At 42.4% G+C, this 19313-nt stretch overlaps 1 protein-coding gene across 2 annotated transcripts; it reads left to right on the top strand.

The window, feature by feature from the left end:
• The first annotated feature begins 476 nt into the window (after positions 1-476).
• On the top strand, positions 477-18796 carry LOC121560025 (COP9 signalosome complex subunit 7a-like). Of its 2 annotated transcripts, none has more exons than XM_041873088.2 (8): positions 477-582; positions 1989-2111; positions 2288-2363; positions 3419-3507; positions 10588-10790; positions 11213-11318; positions 12148-12317; positions 18196-18796. In XM_041873088.2, exons 2-8 carry the CDS (start codon positions 1989-1991, stop codon positions 18233-18235), a joined length of 807 nt encoding a protein of 268 aa, XP_041729022.1. In that variant the 5' UTR covers positions 477-582; the 3' UTR covers positions 18236-18796. The 2 variants fall into 2 exon arrangements, with proteins under 2 accessions (XP_041729022.1, XP_041729023.1); XM_041873089.2 differs by having other exon boundaries at positions 12148-12326.
• Positions 18797-19313: the final 517 nt, after the last annotated feature.

Here is a 19313-nt window from a genome sequence, read left to right as displayed (position 1 = left end):
AGATACTAAGGGTAGGCAATTATTTCAGGTACAGAGGAAAGTCAGGGAGGGGAGGACGGCAGGAAGGGACAGGAGAGAGGAGGCTAATTTTACAAGATTAAGGGTGGGACACAGTAGGTTGAATAAGACCTTAAATGTGATAGGAAAGCATCCAACAGGATAGTGTGATTATTGCCATGAAACAGAGACCGTGGAGCATGTATTGCTACAGTGTGGGCAGTATCAGAGGGAAAGAGAGAGGCTGAGATCTAGTATGAGGGAGAAGGGGATACAGAAAATTATTTTAAAAGTATATTGAGTAGAACGTCATTAGATATAGTCTTAAATATTTGGTTATTTTTTTTAAGAGCAACGTGGCTGGCAGGTAGGATTCCGATAATATTTTGCCACAAGATGGCACTATTTTAAAAGCAACCCTCTGGTCGACTCAGGACCTTGTCAGTCAAGACAAACACTCCCCTCCTCCTTTTCACGTTTCGTCCAATGAGCAGTGATGTTCTCCTTTGTTGTCAAACGTGCACTGACGGCAGAGCTGAGCGATTCGGGGGACAGGCTATCAACTTGAGTTAGCTTACCAATAAGGTAATTTGTTTGCTTTTATTTTCTTTGAAAATATATGTAAACTGCTTTTTATTAAAAGATAATCGCACGGTTGCCCTTGCACCATTTAGCTACGTTAGAGTTGAGTCGGGAGACAACCGAAAAACAGGAAGAGGCCTAACGTTACCGCTTTACAGTCATGCCTCGAGCTGTTGTAGCAGCAGCTAGCATGATTCCTCATAGTCATACTGATGTAGTAAGCTAGCTAGCGCATATGTGCTATTTTTGCTACATCATTTGGTCGAACTTTAGCAATCCTTTTAGTTTGTGCTCCTTTGGGTCCGTTTTTAATTAGCATTTGAAAATATGCTATAAAGAGCTAGTGAACTAGCTCGCTTCTAGGCTAACATGCTATCGGTTGTTTATGACTATGTCTGGCGTAAGCTGGCTAGCTAACGTTAGTACTAGTCAAAAAATTGGTCCCTGCCTGGCCACTCAGCATTGAATGAACTTGACTCACAACACTCCACACTAGGGCCACGTTTAGTAGGTCGAACGATGCAGATAGAATTGATCTGACATTATTCCTTATTTTACATGTCAGACAATATTTTCCACAACATTGTGCCCTACTAAATGTGCCCAGGTTAGCCTATAGTAGCCGACTAGTTGAGTTTAATAGGCTACCTAAATAGTTACATTGTGAAGTAGTAGCTAAGTGTCCAAAGTCATGATTATCTGACAATGGCATGGAGTGTCCTAGTGCCCAGCCTAGGAAGCTTAGTACTATGTAGCTAGCTAGGCTATTTGTAAGTACTGTTGTGTCTCTCTATTATTCTCACCAAATAGCACAGGATATCATATACAAATAGGATAGATCTCAAATAATAAATTATCTGTGCTTTTAGTAGGGCCAATTTCATATTCAGCAGGACAAGTCCCATTTAATTATGTAAAATAATAATCAGTGTCCGTGACTAGCTTTGACCAGAAGGGTGTTTTTCAAAACACTTGCCTACACATTAGCTTATGAGAGTGAAAATTGAATTACTGACTTGGAGTCTTGCCACAAGGGCTATTCGTATGATTGTTTTGGTTAGACAGAGCTACGGGCATACATTAGCAAAGTATTCAAGTTGTCTTGCTATTAAAAAAAGCCTCTTAAATGTAAGAAATGCAGTAATAATGGTTAATTGAAGGCCAACCATTTTATTCAAGTCATTCTGTCTCTTCACTTGTTTCCTTTCCTCTCTCCCCTCCCCTCTCTTCCCCTTTCTCTCATTCTCTTGCCTTATCTGTCATTATTTCTCTTTTCGTCTCACTTCTGTTTGCCTTCTGTCTTTTTCGCTCCTTCTCTCTCTTGCACACTCTCTCTCTCTCTCTCTCTCTCTCTCTCTCTCTCTCTCTCTCTCTCTCTCTCTCTCTCTCTCTCTCTCTCTCTCTTTCAGATGGAGGTAGAGCAGCTCCTCTCTCTCTCAGGCCCGGCGTTGGCCCAGGCTGTAAGTTCTCTGCTGGAGACACCCGGCCTCTACGTGTTCTCAGACATCCTTGAGCTGCCCAACGTCAGAGAGGTAACAAACACACTCACATGTAAGCACACTCACATGTAAGCGCACACACACTTACACTCACATAGTCACAGCCATTCTCAAGTCACAGCTCTCACTGGAGGAGGTATAGCTAGAGACCCTAACAAGCCCCCTCTATCTGTCCCCACACCCACCCTATTCTTCTACTCTACCCGAAGCTGGAGACAGGCCCGCACGCACCAGTGTATCAGCTACTCAACCTCTTCGCCTATGGAACCTACTGTGACTATAAAGGTACGACAGTGGCAGGCAGCGCTGCTGTGTAAATAAGTCATGTAGTAACCCTGGAGCTGTTTTATTATTAGCAGTATTTCTCTCTCTGCCCGTCGGCCCTGCAGGCTAGGCAACTCATCACTGTCATAGGTTTTCACAGCCCCCGGTAATTTACTGAGTCAATCACAGGACTTTATTTAATCCAGTACGAGGAGCCAAGTGACAATGTTTGGCACGGCAGAGGTTGCGTCCCAATAACCTCTCCTTTCTCTAGAAGTGTGCACTTGTTCACTTCCTTTCGTGGATTTGGAAGTAAATAACTGATATATGGAAACTCCCTCTAGCATTCCTGGTGAAATAATGGGGTCCCCAGAAATTCGGGCGGAAAAAATGGGGTCCCTGCTGAAACAGTTTGACTACCACTGCTCTAGCCCCTGCCTACACCAATCTAATGCTTTTGTGGGGAGTAGTAAACAAGTGCACACTTCAGGAGGAAGGAGAGATAATTGGGACTCAACCAGGGATATACTTCTCTCCGGTGTTTTGTTAGACATTCATATTAGTTGTAATTTGTTGCATTGTCACAAACTGCCAAATTAAATCCTGAATACCCTTTGAAATACCTGAATATGTAAAGGACTTGTCATTCTTTAGCAACACATTTAGTAACAGGACTTAATAAGAGACCAGCAAAACGGAAGAGAGAAATACTAATCTTATGTCAACACATATCATTTTCGCTTTCATAGTGCTTTTTAGAATTGCAAAATGGAGCACTGAGAAAAACTGTCAATACTCAAGTTTTTTTTGAGCATCTGCGCACACACATTCTTTTTAATTGTATTTCCTCATGGCAGCAGTTTCAGCCTGGAGAGAGCCTGTGGAGGATACCCGTTTCCCTGCTCTGTACTGTCTGACTAAAGGACTAATAGCACTGGCCTGCACCCCTGTGTTTGTGATGCTGTGTCCCTGTCTTGATGTGTCCCTGTCATGATGTGTCCCTTTCTTTTGCTCTCTGGCTGTCTGTTTCTTTCCCCCCCTCTTCCTTGTCTGTTTGTGGTATTTTGTTCTTTTAGAGAGGGCAGCCTCTCTCCCAGAGTTGACCCCAGCCCAGAGGAACAAACTGCGTCACCTCTCCATCATCAGTATGGCATCCAATCTCAAGGTAGAATACCACCCATTCATCTTACTCTGCTAGCTGTAGTACGCTTAATGTGGGTCACTCACATTATAATTATAGAAATAGTTTATAATAATATGTAAAATAATGATAGCCATCATCCATTTGCCATTTAATCTGAAGGTAACGCTCTCTGGATTTATCTTGTCTAGTTTTTCTGTTTATTTTTGTTATTAAAGAACTGCAGTTCAAAAAATAATTTTGTTCAGTATTTCCATGGACTCTAATAGCCTACCTACAATTGTAGTCCTAACAATACTCAGCAAGCTTCGTACCAAAAATAGCAAGTAATTTGCTCAACTTTGATTTTAATTATATGCTCAAGTATGGTTATGAGACAACTTGCTTTGTAACTCTGACACATTAACAAGATAAATGACTCTGTGTTGTGAAGGACTTTATTAAGAGCCTGTCTGTGATGTGATCTAACTTTATTTATATCACATAGATGAGAATGATAGCAGCTGAGATTTAGATCATCATGAGATACTGTCTAGATACTGTGTTAAGTATCCTGTCCTTTCTTCTTTGTGCTCTCTGTCTCTTTTTATTTATTTGTTGCTCTCTGTTGTCTATCCATCTAACTCTCCATTAAGATTGGCTCTCTACCTCATTTTGACCCCATCCCCATTTCATATTTTTTCTCCCTCTCCTGTCTCTTTCTTTACTTGCTTTCATCCATCTCTCATTCTATCCACTCTCCCCAATAAATAATTGATTCATTCATTTCTCCCTTTCTCTATTACTCTCCCTCCCTCCCCCATTTCTCGTCTTTTTCTTCCCGTCTTATTTCTTATACTTTCATAGTATAAGTATGCCGCATTGAATCTGTATGGGACACCTTAACGCAAAGATTCACCCATTTTGAATGTTATATTGTTATATATCTGAGCGATGTTCTATCGATTACCGGGGTTATTTCATGTGTATCTGAGCTACAGTGAGGAAAAAAAATATTTGATCCCCTGCTGATTTAGTATGTTTGCCCACTGCCAAAGAAATGATCAGTCTATAATTTTAATGGTAGGTTTATTTGAACAGTGAGAGACAGAATAACAACAACAAAATCCAGAAAAACGCATGTCAAAAATGTTATAAATTGATTTGCATTTTAATGAGGGAAATAAGTATTTGACCCCCTCTCAATCAGAAAGATTTCTGGCTCCCAGGTGTCTTTTATACAGGTAACGAGCTGAGATTAGGAGCACACTCTTAAAGGGAGTGCTCCTAATCTCAGCTTGTTACCTGTATAAAATACACCTGTCCACAGAAGCAATCAATCAATCAGGTTCCAAACTCTCCACCATGGCCAAGACCAAAGAGCTCTCCAAGGATGTCAGGGACAAGATTGTAGACCTACACAAGGCTGGAATGGCCTACAAGACCATCGCCAAGCAGCTTGGTGAGAAGGTGACAACAGTTGGTGCGATTATTCGCAAATGGAAGAAACACAAAAGAACTGTCAATCGCCCTCGGCCTGGGGCTCCATGCAAGATCTCACCTCGTGGAGTTGCAATGATCATGAGAACGGTGAGGAATCAGCCCAGAACTACACGGGAGGATCTTGTCAATGATCTCAAGGCAGCTGGGACCATAGTCACCAAGAAAATAATTGGTAACACACTACGCTGTGAAGGACTGAAATCCTGCAGCGCCCACAAGGTCCCCCTGCTCAAGAAAGCACATATACAGGCCCGTCTGAAGTTTACCAATGAACATCTGAATGATTCAGAGGAGAACTGGGTGAAAGTGTTGTGGTCAGAAGAGACTAAAATTGAGCTCTTTGGCATCAACTCAACTCGCCGTGTTTGAAGGAGGAGGAATGCTGCCTATGACCCCAAGAACACCATCCCCACCGTCAAACATGGAGGTGGAAACATTACGCTTTGGGGGTGTTTTTCTGATAAGGGGACAGGACAACTTCACAGCATCAAAGGGACAATGGACGGGGCCATGTACCGTCAAATCTTGGGTGAGAACCTCCTTCCCTCAGCCAGGGCATTGAAAATTGGTCGTGGATGGGTATTCCATCATGACAATGACCCAAAACACACGGCCAAGGCAACAAAGGAGTGGCTCAAGAAGAAGCACATTAAGGTCCTGGAGTGGCCTAGCCAGTCTCCAGACCTTAATCCCATAGAAAATCTGTGGAGGGAGCTGAAGGTTCGAGTTGCCAAACATCAGCCTCGAAACCTTAATGACTTGGAGAAGATCTGCAAAGAGGAGTGGGAAAAATTCCCTCCTGAGATGTGTGAAAACCTGGTGGCCAAATACAAGAAAGTCTGACCGCTGTGATTGCCAACAAGGGTTTTGCCACCAAGTACTAAGTCATGTTTTGCAGAGGGGTCAAATACTTATTTCCCTCATTAAAATGCAAATCAATTTATAACATTTTTGACATGCGTTTTTCTGAATATTTTTGTTGTTATTCTGTCTCTCACTGTTCAAATAAACCTACCATTAAAATTATAGACTGATCATGTCTTTGTCAGTGGGCAAACATACAAAATTAGCAGGGGATCAAATACTTTTTTCCTTCACTGTATTGGCTGGCTGGCTGTATTTCTGCCTGCTTTAATGGAGAATAACTCAGATACACATGAAAACATGAAAGGACCCCTGGAATAGACAGAACATCGCTCAGAGATGCACAAAAACATTCAAAATGGGTGAATCTATCCTTTACAGTGGCTTGTGAAAGTATTCACCCCCCTTGGCATTTTTCCTATTTTGTTGCCTTACAACCTGGAATTAAAATGGGGTTTGTATAATTTGATTTACACAACATGCCTACCATTTTGAAGATGCAAAATCTTTTTTTTTGGTGAAACAAACAAGAAATAAGACAAAAAAACAGAACTTGAGCGTGCATAACTATTCATCCCTCCAAAGTCAATACTTTGTAGAGCCACCTTTTGCAGCAATTACAGCTGCAAGTCTCTTGGGGTATGTCTCTATAAGCTTAGTACATCTAGCCACTGGGATTTTTGCCCATTCTTCAAGGCAAACTGCTCCAGCTCCTTCAAGTTGGATGGGTTCCGCTGTTGTACAGCAATCTTTAAGTCATACCACAGATTCTCAATTGGATTGAGGTCTGAGCTTTGACTAGGCCATTCCAAGACATTTAAATGTTTCCCCTTAAACCACTCAAGTGTTGCTTTAGCAGTATGCTTAGGGTCATTGTCCTGCTGGTAGGTGAACCTCCGTCCCAGTCTCAAATCTCTGGAAGACTGAAACAGGTTTCCCTGAAGAATTTCCCTCTATTAGGGCCATCCATCAATTCTGACCAGTTTCCCAGTCCCTGCCGATGAAAAACATTGTGATCTCAGGGTGATGAGAGGTGTTGGGTTTGCGCCAGCCATAGCGTTTTCCTTGATGGCCAAAAAGCTCAATTTTAGTCTCATCTGACCAGAGTACCTTCTTCCATATGTTTGGGGAGTCTCCCACATGCCTTTTGGCGAACACCAAACGTGTTTGCTTATTTTTTTCTTTAAGCAATGGCTTTTTTCTGGCCACTGTTCCGTAAAGCCCAGCTCTGTGGAGTGTACGGCTTAAAGTGGTCCTATGGACAGATACTCCAATCTCCGCTGTGGAGCTTTGCAGCTCCTTCAGGGTTATCTTTGGTCTCTTTGTTGCCTCTCTGATTAATGCCCTCCTTGCCTGGTCTTTGAGTTTTGGTGGGCGGCCCTCTCTTGGCATGTTTGATGTGGTGTCATATTCTTTCCATTTTTTTTATAATGGATTTAATGGTGGTCCGTGGGATGTTCAAAGTTTCAGATATATATTTTTTTATAACCCAACCCTGATCTGTACTTCTCCACAACTTTGTCCTTGACTTGTTTGGAGAGCTCCTTGATCTTCATGGTGCCGCTTGCTTGGTGGAGCCCCTTGCTTAGTGGTGTTACAGACTCTGGGGCCTTTCAGAACAGGTGTATGCAGTTGAAGTCGGATGTTTACATACACTTAGGTTGGAGTCATTAAAACTAGTTTTTCAACCACTCCACACATTTCTTGTTAACAAACTATAGTTTTGGCAAGTCGGTTAGGACATCTACTTTGTGCATGACACAAGTAATTTTTCCAACAATTGTTTACAGACAGATTATTTCACTTATAATTCACTGTATCACAATTCCAGTGGGTCAGAAGTTTACATACACTAAGTTGACTGTGCCTTTAAACAGCTTGGAAAATTCCAGAAAATGTTGTCATGGCTTTAGAAGCTTCTGATAGGCTAATTGACATAATTTGAGTCAATTGGAGGTGTACCTTTGGATATATTTCAAGGCCTACCTTCAAACTCAGTGCCTCTTTGCTTGACATCATGGGAAAATCAAAAGAAATTAGCCAAGACCTCAGAAAAACAATTGTAGACCTCCACAAGTCTGGTTCATCCTTGGGAGCAATTTCCAAACGCCTGAAGGTACCACGTTCATCTGTACAAACAATAGTACGCAAGTATAAACACCATGGGACCACGCAGCCGTCATACCGCTCAGGAAGGAGACGCGTTCTGTCTCCTAGAGATGAACGTACTTTGGTGCGAAAAGTGCAAATCAATCCCAGAACAACAGCAAAGGACCTTGTGAAGATGCTGGAGGAAACAGGTACAAAAGTATCTATATCCACAGTAAAACAAGTCCTATATCGACATAACCTAAAAGGCCACTCAGCAAGGAAGAAGCCACTGCTCCAAAACCGCCATAAAAAAGGCAGACTACGGTTTGCAACTGCACATGGGGACAAAGATCGTACTTTTTGGAGAAATGTCCTCTGGTCTGATGAAACAAAAATAGAAATGTTTGTCCATTATGACCACCATTATGTTTGGAGGAAAAGGGAGGTGGCTTGCAAGCTGAAGAACACCATCCCAACTGTGAAGCACGGGGGTGGCAGCATCTTGCTGTGGGGGTGCTTTGCTGCAGGAGGGACTGGTGCACTTCACAAAATAGATGGCATCATGAGGAAGGAAAATGATGTGGATATATTGAAGCAACATCTCAAGACATCAGTCAGGAAGTTAAAGCTTGGTCGCAAATAGGTCTTCCAAATGAACAATGACCTCAAGCATACTTCCAAAGTTGTGGCAAAATGGCTTAAGGACAACAAAGTCAAGGTATTGGAGTGGCCATCACAAAGCCCTGACCTCAATCCTATAGAAAATGTGTGGGCAGAACTGAAAAAGTGTGTGCGAGAAAGGAGGCCTACAAACCTGACTCAGTTACACCAGCTCTGTCAGGAGGAATGGGCCAAATTTAACCTAACTTATTGTGGGAAGCTTGTGGAAGGCTCCCCGAAACGTTTGACCCAAGTTAAACAATTTAAAGGCAATGCTACCAAATACTAATTGAGTGTATGTAAACTCCTGACCCACTGGGGATGTGATGAAAGAAATAAAAGCTGAAATAAATCATTCTCTACTATTATTCTGACATTTCACATTCTTAAAATAAATTGGTGATCCTAACTGACCTAAGACAGGGAATTTTTACTAGGATTAAATGTCAGGAATTGTGATAAAAACGAGTTTAAATGTATTTGGCTAAGGTGTATGTAAACCTCCGACTTCAACTGTATATACTGAGATCATGTGACACTTAAATATAGTCCACCTGTGTGCAATATAACTAATTATGTGACTTCTGAAGGTAATTTTTTATTTTTTTTTTATTTATTTTTTTTTTAGTCATTTTAGCAGACGCTCTTATCCAGAGCGACTTACAGGAGCAATTAGGGTTAAGTGCCTTGCTCAAGGGCACATCGACAGATTTTTCACCTAGTCGGGTCGGGGATTAGAACCAGCGACCTTTCGGTTACTGGCACAACGCTCTTAACCACTAAGCTACCTGCCGCCCTAATTGGTTGTACCAGATCTTATTTGGGGGCTTCATAGCAAAGGGGGTGAATACATATGCACCACTTTTCCGTTATTTATTTTTTTGAATTCTTTGAAGCAAGTAATTTTTTTTATTTCACTTCACCAATTTTGACTATTTTGTGTGTGTCCATTACATGAAATCCAAATAAAAAGCAATTTAAATTACAGGTTGTAATGCAACAAAATAGGAAAAACGCGAAGGGGGATGAATACTTTTTCAAGGCACTGTAATTGGCTAATAAAGACTTGTTAAAGCCCCCATGCAGTCTTTGTAATTTTATTTTTAAATCATCACTGTATGTCTAATAAATCACTGTTTATTTAATGAAAATAACTACAAAATATATATTTGTATAATTTATTTCCCCAAGCCTCCTTTGGCCCTAGAAATGCTCAGTTTTATTGTGTGGGCGTTAGGGAACACATTTTAAGATATTTACATAAACAGCCCTGATTGGCTGATAGGATGGTCTAAAGCCCACCCCCTTATCAAGATGAACAGTCATTGGTCTATTATAATCATATCACATTGTGACTTCATGTTGGCCAAAAGTTCCATCCCACCTGAACAGGCTGAAATTCCAGGCATTTTTTTCAAACAGCTTTTACACAAAAAGGGCATTATCATAATTTTCACAATTTCTGAATTTCTGACCTCATAGTGTGAAAATATATAAATAAATAAAAAGTTACATCCAATGTTTTACTGCACTGCCGCTTTAAAACTCCAAACTCCCCTCCTCTCTCTCTGGTAGCTATTTTGATGGAATGGTTTTGTACATTTATATTGACCCACCCTCCCTTCATCTACCCGTCGCTCTTACCTTTCCATTCCTCACTCTTACATCATCTCTTCTCTCTCCTCACTGAAGTAATAAAGAGCATCTCAAATTCAACATCTTTCTCCCTGTCTGTGCCAGGTAACTTCTGTTGACCCAAGATAGTAGAATTTGACTTTCTCTCTTGCCCTCTCTCTCTGTCCCCACCCAGTGTCTGCCCTACTCTTCCCTCTTCATTCCTTTCTCTTACCTCTTTCTCCCACCACCACCCTCGCTCAACTCACTCCTCACTGACATCATAAAGAGCATCTCAAATTCAACATATTTCTCTCTCTCTCCCTGTGCCTGTTAACTTCTATTGACCCAACATAATAGAATTTGACATTCTCTGTCTCCCTCTTCCCCCAGTGCCTGCCCTACTCCCTGCTCCTGCAGCAGCTGGAGCTGAAGAACGTGCGGGAGCTGGAGGACCTGCTGATCGAGGCGGTCTACTGTGACATCATTCAGGGCAAGCTGGACCAGAGGAACCAGCAGGTGGAGGTGGACTGCAGCGTGGGCCGAGACCTGGGGCCCAACGAGCTGCCCAACATAGCCAACACACTGCAGGAGTGGTGAGTTAGTGATATATGTGTGTGAGAGAGAGCTGTGCATGTGACAGGGTTTTGAGTCAATTCCATTTCAATTCAGGAAGTAAACTGAACCCCCCCAAATATGGAAATGTAATTTTCAATTTCAGTTTACTTCATGAATTAAATGGAATTGACCCCAACCCTGGTGTGTAGGATGAGGTTATGAGGTCCTCACTGTTTGGTTACTGTGCCGCGCTGCAGTCATCAAATCAAACTTTATTTATAGAACACGTTTCTTAGTGGATGCATAATAATGCACAATACGCTTTCTAAATGAGACTAAAATAGTAAAACAATAAAATAACAGTGGACATGATAGATTCAATAAATAAGAATGGGATGAAATAGATAGTATGATCAGTCATATCAGTGTCTAAATAATTATCTGTCTCTCTCTCTCTCAGGTGTTCAGGGTGTGAGGCGGTCCTGTGTGGGATCGAGGAGCAGGTAACCAGAGCCAATCAATACAGAGAGAGCCAGCTGAAGGTCAAAGTTCAGGTGGAGACAGAGGTTAGTACCAGTAGCCACTTTTCTCTGGGTAGAGTCAAAGATTATCTATTATATTGACAAGATAGTCGAGTGACCGCTCTAACAATGGAAATACATGTCCTCAAAGATGGAAGGCAGGCGGGAGGAGGCGAGATCAGGTGGGTCCATTCTAGCTAATGAGAGGGCAGATACGAGTATCAACAACAGGCACAACTCCGTTTTTAAAGTCGTTTTGCCACGTGTCAAAATGCCACGTGCATCCACTTATATCAGTGCATTCATAACAACTTAACCATTACGATAGCAAATTAGCAATTAAATGTTTTGTTGACCAAATTTGACATTTAACCTCAATACAGAAATTCCTCACTTTGGTGTTATTTTCGTGGACAGGTTTTGGCCAGAGTAAACCCTCTCGCTTCTCCTCTTCCTCTCTGGTAGAGGTGAAGCCATAAGCAAAACTTATACTCATTACTCAATGACCTAATTCAGTGTCCAATTTAGAGCTCTGTCCAGTGCCTTTATTTAGGCTGTAAGTCACAGGTGGCTTTTCTGTCCTCTGAGTCTTCTCCAGCTTGAGGTAGAAGTTACTCTCTAACCTCTTCTTATTAGAAATAATAACAACACCATAAGCTTTTCACACTACTGAGCCAAACCAGTGCCAAGCCAAGCTGTATTGGGCTGGCCTGGTTACGCATCCACTATAGCTGCTGGAAAGGACTTTGTGAGAAGAAAATATCAGAGCCAGCCCAGTACATTCCGAATCGCATTGTTTGAATCAGGCACTTATATTCTGTCCTAAACTTCATTAGTTTACCTTTCCTTCTCTCTCTCCATCCCTCTCTCTCAGGTGTCAAACCTCCAGAAAACGCTAAAGGCCAGCTCCGCCTCCCCGTCATCCGGCCCCGCCGCCGCGGGAGCCGCATCCAATCAAGATGCAGACCAGCCGGCCGAGCCACGAGACCCTGCCTCCTCTCAGGAACCACGGCAACCGGGCAAGAAGAGTTCAAAGGTCAAGGGGTAAGTAAGGTGATGTTCCTTAGGTCAATTCCATATTTTCATTGTTTGTCTGTGTATTTTTTTTTTTTTATAGGGGTTACCATTTGATGTTGGTGGGCTATCCTTAGGTTCATTAGGGCAAGCAACAGAAACCATTTTTAAACATTTCGCAACAAACAAGAAAAATAAGTCCAGGTAATAGCTGTTTGTCCTAGGTGCCTTATGAACATGACCTCGTCCTTCCAGGGTCACGGCAGAGAAGAGGTTCAAGCTGAGGCAAGAAGAAACATTTCTGTGTCGCAAAAACATTCCAATAGCTTCAGACGAATTCAAACGGCACGGAATAGATTATGCAGCCACTGCGTTTCGTGTCATTTCGCAGCGTCTTCCACTCGAACACAGTAATATTTTGGTTGTTTGTACAACAAACATCCATTTAAACGCCAGCTGCCAGTGGAAGTGGAAATAGTGACTGTGTGTGTGTCTGCATAGCGTATCTTCATTAGCCAGAGAGGCTGTGCTTTGTGGCGGTACTCACAGGGCTACCTGGGGCCCTCTCTCTCTTCTTGGCCAATTACAACACTAATTCCTCATCTGTCATGGATTTTTTTTTTTATGTCAGTAAAGTGAATTTAAAAAAAATAGCTTCAGGTGCTGAAAGGAAATGTTTATTTTTTATTACATGACAGGATGAGTTTTTCTGTTCCAGTTAAAGGAGTGATTATAATTCACTTACTGGGTGACATTTTGGCAGTGAAAGAAAAATGTAGAGATGATTTAACATACTCGGTGGCATGGGACTTTATTCACTGAAAACAGTGGAGATTTGGATTGCCTCACATGAAAAGCTTCTCATGGTAGGAGTAATACAGTATATAGTCATTTGTTTGCCAACATTGTAATCGTAACATCCCTACAATAATATGTGGTGTAATGAGTTGGACCAAAGGTGACAAAAGCCATCATAAACAGACCTTGTTCATAACTGTGTTATTATGTGTTACAACTATCGTAAAACTTGAACTAAACAGCCAGTAACTTATTTGCTTGATTTGGGAAATTGCCCAGGGGGGTATACTACAAAGCAGGATCAATGAGTTAGCCAGCTTTCTTTTTCAGAATATTTAGGCAAGTTAGCTGGCTAACTCATTTATCCAGAGCCCTATACTATGAATCTGGTTTGAGGAATTAGCGAGTTAACTTTGGTCAACTCTGAGTTCAACTCGGGATAACCGGTGACACGAATGTGGCTATATTTCTATAGCAAAGAATCCTTCAGAACTAACCTGCTCTGGGGCAGACTAACTCAGGGCGAACTCCTTTTATTTGAATGAAGTGTCTGAGCCGCGAGTTGAGGATCAATTAAATCATATTCCCTCCCCTCGCAAAGACTGTCATCATCCCCTTCATTTGAGAAAGACAACTGATTAAATACTTTATTAATCAAATGTTTTTTGTGTGTACATTTCTTAAAATGCTAAAATACCTTTTACACATTTAGTAATGACAGAATGCATTTGAAACTTCACGCACAGTAAAACATTTGAATGTTATCGATAGTAGTGGTTAAAAGGTGCTTGTGCATAGATAGGCACGCCAAAGATGGCATTACGATACGTAATAAAAGACGGCATTTTAACAGCCTGTTTCACACCATATACTGCTGAATTTGCAAGATAACTTTTCTTTCATTCTGATTTCGGCACAAAGGAAAGTGAGACACTGACTCGCCCATGGATTAATGTTTCAGCATTGTCTTAGTGAAGAGTTTGCCGTTCGAGTAGCGAAGTGCGACATGAACACGCAGTTACAAGCTCAGCTCGAGCAGACTCGAGTAAGCGGCGGGTGCACGATCAATATCCACCTTGCACCTTCGTAACATGGATAAAGCCTGAGCTGGAATATGAAGCTAACTGAAGCTGGCTAGCTTTATAAAACCCGGAGTAGATCTAGCTTGCATCGTAGTATACACCTCTTGTACAGGATGCTAACAGGTGACTGACGTTTCTTCCTCATACCCCTCTTTTGTTTATTGAAGACAGGCGTGTATTGGAGATAAGCCTTTAATGTCGTGTGGACTGTGGACATGCATTACCTCTTATAATATGCTGATCTGCTCCTACCTGTAGATATATTTATTAGGAAATATATTTTCATTTTATTCAGAGAGCATGAAATGAGTGGGGATACAGAGACCGGGAGATGAGGATTAACGGTGGGGTCGGGATGTGTGCTGCAGGCCGTGGCCTTACGCTATACCAGCCTCAGGCACACATACAGTGGGGAGAACAAGTATTTGATACACTGCCGATTTTGCAGGTTTTCCTACTTACAAAGCATGTAGAGGTCTGTAATTTTTATCATTGGTACACTTCAACTGTGAGAGACGGATTCTAAAACAAAAATCCAGAAAATCACATTGTATGATTTTTAAGTAATTCATTTGCATTTTATTGCATGACATACAGTGGGGGAAAAAAGTATTTAGTCAGCCACCAATTGTGCAAGTTCTCCCACTTAAAAAGATGAGAGAGGCCTGTAATTTTCATCATAGGTACACGTCAACTATGACAGACAAAATGAGAAGAAAAAATTCCAGAAAATCACATTGTAGGATTTTTAATGAATTTATTTGCAAATTATGGTGGAAAATAAGTATTTGGTCAATAACAAAAGTTTCTCAATACTTTGTTATATACCCTTTGTTGGCAATGACACAGGTCAAACGTTTTCTGTAAGTCTTCACAAGGTTTTCACACACTGTTGCTGGTATTTTGGCCCATTCCTCCATGCAGATCTCCTCTAGAGCAGTGATGTTTTGGGGCTGTCGCTGGGCAACACAGACTTTCAACTCCCTCTAAAGATTTTCTATGGGGTTGAGATCTGGAGACTGGCTAGGCCACTCCAGGACCTTGAAATGGGTCTTACGAAGCCACTCCTTCGTTGCCCGGGCGGTGTGTTTGGGATCATTGTCAAGCTGAAAGACCCAGCCACGTTTCATCTTCAATGCCCTTGCTGATGGAAGGAGGTTTTCACTCAAAATCTCACGATACATGGCCCCATTCATTCTTTCCTTTACACGGATCAGTCGTCCTGGTCCCTTTGCAGAAAAACAGCCCCAAAGCATGATGTTTCCACCCCCATGCTTCACAGTAGGTATGGTGTTCTTTGGATGCAACTCAGCATTCTTTGTCCTCCAAACACGACGAGTTGAGTTTTTACCAAAAAGTTATATTTTGGTTTCATCTGACCATATGACATTCTCCCAATGCACTCTAGCAAACTTCAGACGGGCTTGGACATGTACTGGCTTAAGCAGGGGGACACGTCTGGCACTGCAGGATTTGAGTCCCTGGCGGCGTAGTGTGTTACTGATGGTAGGCTTTGTTACTTTGGTCCCAGCTCTCTGCAGGTCATTCACTAGGTCCCCCCGTGTGGTTCTGGGATTTTTGCTCACCGTTCTTGTGATCATTTTGACCCCACGGGGTGAGATCTTGCATGGAGCCCCAGATCGAGGGAGATTATCAGTGGTCTTGTATGTCTTCCATTTCCTAATAATTGCTCCCACAGTTGATTTCTTCAAACCAAGCTGCTTACCTATTGCAGATTCAGTCTTCCCAGCCTGGTGCAGGTCTACAATTTTGTTTCTGGTGTCCTTTGACAGCTCTTTGGTCTTGGCCATAGTGGAGTTTGGAGTGTGACTGTTTGAGGTTGTGGACAGGTGTTTTTTATACTGATAACAAGTTCAAACAGGTGCCATTAATACAGGTAACGAGTGGAGGACAGAGGAGCCTCTTAAAGAAGAAGTTACAGGTCTGTGAGAGCCAGAAATCTTGCTTGTTTGTAGGTGACCAAATACTTATTTTCCACCATAATTTGCAAATAAATTCATTAAAAATCCTACAATGTGATTTTCTGGAAAAAAAAGTCTCAATTTGTCTGTCATAGTTGACGTGTACCTATGATTAAAATTACAGGCCTCTCTCATCTTTTTAAGTGGGAGAACTTGCACAATTGGTGGCTGACTAAATACTTTTTTCCCCCACTGTAAGTATTTGATACATCAGAAAAGCAGAACTTAATATTTGGTACAGAAACCTTTGTTTGCAATTACAGAGATCATACGTTTCCTGTAGGTCTTGAACAGGTTTGCACACACTGCAGCAGGGATTTTGGCCCACTCCTCCATACAGACCTTCTCCAGATCCTTCAGGTTTCGGGGCTGTCGCTGGGCAATACGGACTTTCAGCTCCCTCCAAAGATTTTCTATTGGGTTCAGGTCTGGAGACTGGCTAGGCCACTCCAGGACCTTGAGATGCTTCTTATGGAGCCACTCCTTAGTTGCCCTGGCTTTGTGTTTCGGGTCTTTGTCATGCTGGAAGACCCAGCCACGACCCATCTTCAATGCTCTTACTGAGGGAAGGAGGTTGTTGGCCAAGATCTCGCGATACATGGCCCCATCCATCCTCCCCCTCAATACGGTGCAGTCGTCCTGTCCCCTTTGCAGAAAAGCATCCCCAAAGAATGATGTTTCCACCTCCATGCTTCACGGTTGGGATGGTGTTCTTGGGGTTGTACTCATCCTTCTTCTTCCTCCAAACACGGCGAGTGGAGTTTAGACCAGAAAGCTCTATTTTTGTCTCATCCGACCACATGACCTTCTCCCATTCCTCCTCTGGATCATCCAGATGGTCATTGGCAAACTTCAGACGGGCCTGGACATGCGCTGGCTTGAGCAGGGGGACCTTGCGTGCGCTGCAGGATTTTAATCCATGTCGGCGTAGTGTGTTACTAATGGTTTTCTTTGAGACTGTGGTCCCAGCTCTCTTCAGGTCATTGACCAGGTCCTGCCGTGTAGTTCTGGGCAGATCCCTCACCTTCCTCATGATCATTGATGCCCCACGACGTGAGATCTTGCATGGAGCCCCAGACCGAGGGTGATTGACCTTCATCTTGAACTTCTTCAATTTTCTAATAATTGCGCCAACAGTTGTTGCCTTCTCACCAAGCTGCTTGCCTATTGTCCTGTAGCCCATCCCAGCCTTGTGCAGGTCTACAATTTTATCCCTGATGTCCTTACACAGCTCTCTGGTCTTGGCCACTGTAGAGAGGTTGGAGTCTGTTTGATTGAGTGTGTGGACAGGTGTCTTTTATACAGGTAACGAGTTCAAACAGATGCAGTTAATACAGGTATTGAGTGGAGAACAGGAGGGCTTCTTAAAGAAAAACTAAGGTCTGTGAGAGCCGGAATTCTTACTGGTTGGTAGGTGATCAAATACTTATGTCATGCAATAAAATGCAAATGAATTACTTAAAAATCATAATGTGATTTTCTGGATTTTTGTTTTAGATTCCGTCTCTCACAGTTGAAGTGTACCTATGATAAAAATTACAGACCTCTACATGCTTTGTAAGTAGGAAAACCTGCAAAATCGGCAGTGTATCAAATACTTGTTCTCCCCACTGTATATTTGCAAACAAATATATATATATATTTTTGTATACCTGCCGTTTAGGGGCCTTTTTTTCCCACTGACATTCTCACTTGACATGCAGGGATCAATCATCTAGCGCATTGTTTCCCAAGCTCGGGCCTGGGGACTCCCAAAGGGTGCATGTTTTGGTTTTTGCCCTAGCACTACACAGCTGATTCAAATAATCAAAGCTTACTGATGAGTTTGGGAAACACTGATCTAGCGCGAGGTGCAGAGTGTGAAATTACCTCGGAGCAGAGCGGCAATCTGCCTTCACGAGAAATTACACTTTGATACCCATCTGTTAGATACCGGCGTTTATTTGCTACAATGTGAAGCGAAACCCGCCCTTTATAAGAGACGGGCGCTTGTTGGAGACATCATTTTAGGGTCATGTAATAACTGTTGTTTGTTTTCTGTCTAAGGCTCCGCGGAAGTGGGAAGATCTGGTCCAAGTCCAACTGAAGGCAGAGAGAGAGACCCGGAACACCCCCACTGATCCACTGACAGATGGACGGACTGACACACAGGTTGACAGACACGTAGACTCACACAGACTCATAGACTGATAATGTGACCAATGCACAGACAGACAGACAGATTTACACACATCGTACACATTCACGCAAACACACACACACACAAATATATACAGACACTGAGTCAGACAGACACACTTGCAGTGAGTGACAGACTGACACCCATTCTGATAGGTGTGTACACACACAACCAGACAGACAGACGGACTATCTGCACTGTGTATATACACAGACCCAAACCCATTCTAACATGTACACAGAGTATAATCTGCACTGGGCAAAGCTTTGCTGCTGTCGGTCTTGTCAGGAGAAGCAGAGCCACAAGCAGTGAAACCGAATGTGTGTATTTGATGTGTGTATGTGTGTACTCTTGTGTTACACTTTTTGTTTGTTTGTATTTTTTTCTGCTGAGGATTGAGTTAAGACATGTATAAAATCAGGATATTAATTAATTGTTGGTATTAAATTGAACCCCTCTATTCATTTAGTCTCTGTCTCTCTTACAGTTTTTTTGTGCATACTTCAAAGTGCAACTCGAGGTTGCATCACTAGCTAAATGTTAACTCACAGAAGGGGGCTATATGTGTTAGGTCAGATCCTTAATTAGGTTATTCCCAAAGAGACTAATATATTAGAGCACTGGAACTACCCTGTGATCAGTCGGCTTGATTATATACACACACATCAGACAGACACACACAGGGCATTCATATTTGATATCGGTATATTTTGCCCAAAGCTTCTATTTCACCGTTAAAATTGCCTGTCGGAATTGTCTGCACTCCCTCCCTCGTCCCCCCACAATCACACGCTCCAAATTTCCTTTTTCACGTTCATCCTGTCCGTCTCTCTTGCTTGCTCACTCTCTTTCATTCTCTCTCCTCAGTCTCCCTCTGTTTTCCCTAAAAACCCTCTCCCCCTATCCTGCATGACGTTAATGGTAGCTATTAACTCCCATGGCACCCACAGAGAGAGAGAAAAGGGATAGAGAGACAGGGAAATTA

The sequence above is a fragment of the Coregonus clupeaformis genome, unplaced genomic scaffold, assembly GCF_020615455.1.
Source record: "Coregonus clupeaformis isolate EN_2021a unplaced genomic scaffold, ASM2061545v1 scaf0356, whole genome shotgun sequence".
In the NCBI taxonomy this organism is placed as follows: Eukaryota; Metazoa; Chordata; class Actinopteri; order Salmoniformes; family Salmonidae; genus Coregonus; species Coregonus clupeaformis.
This window is presented reverse-complemented; position numbering and strand designations above follow the sequence as displayed.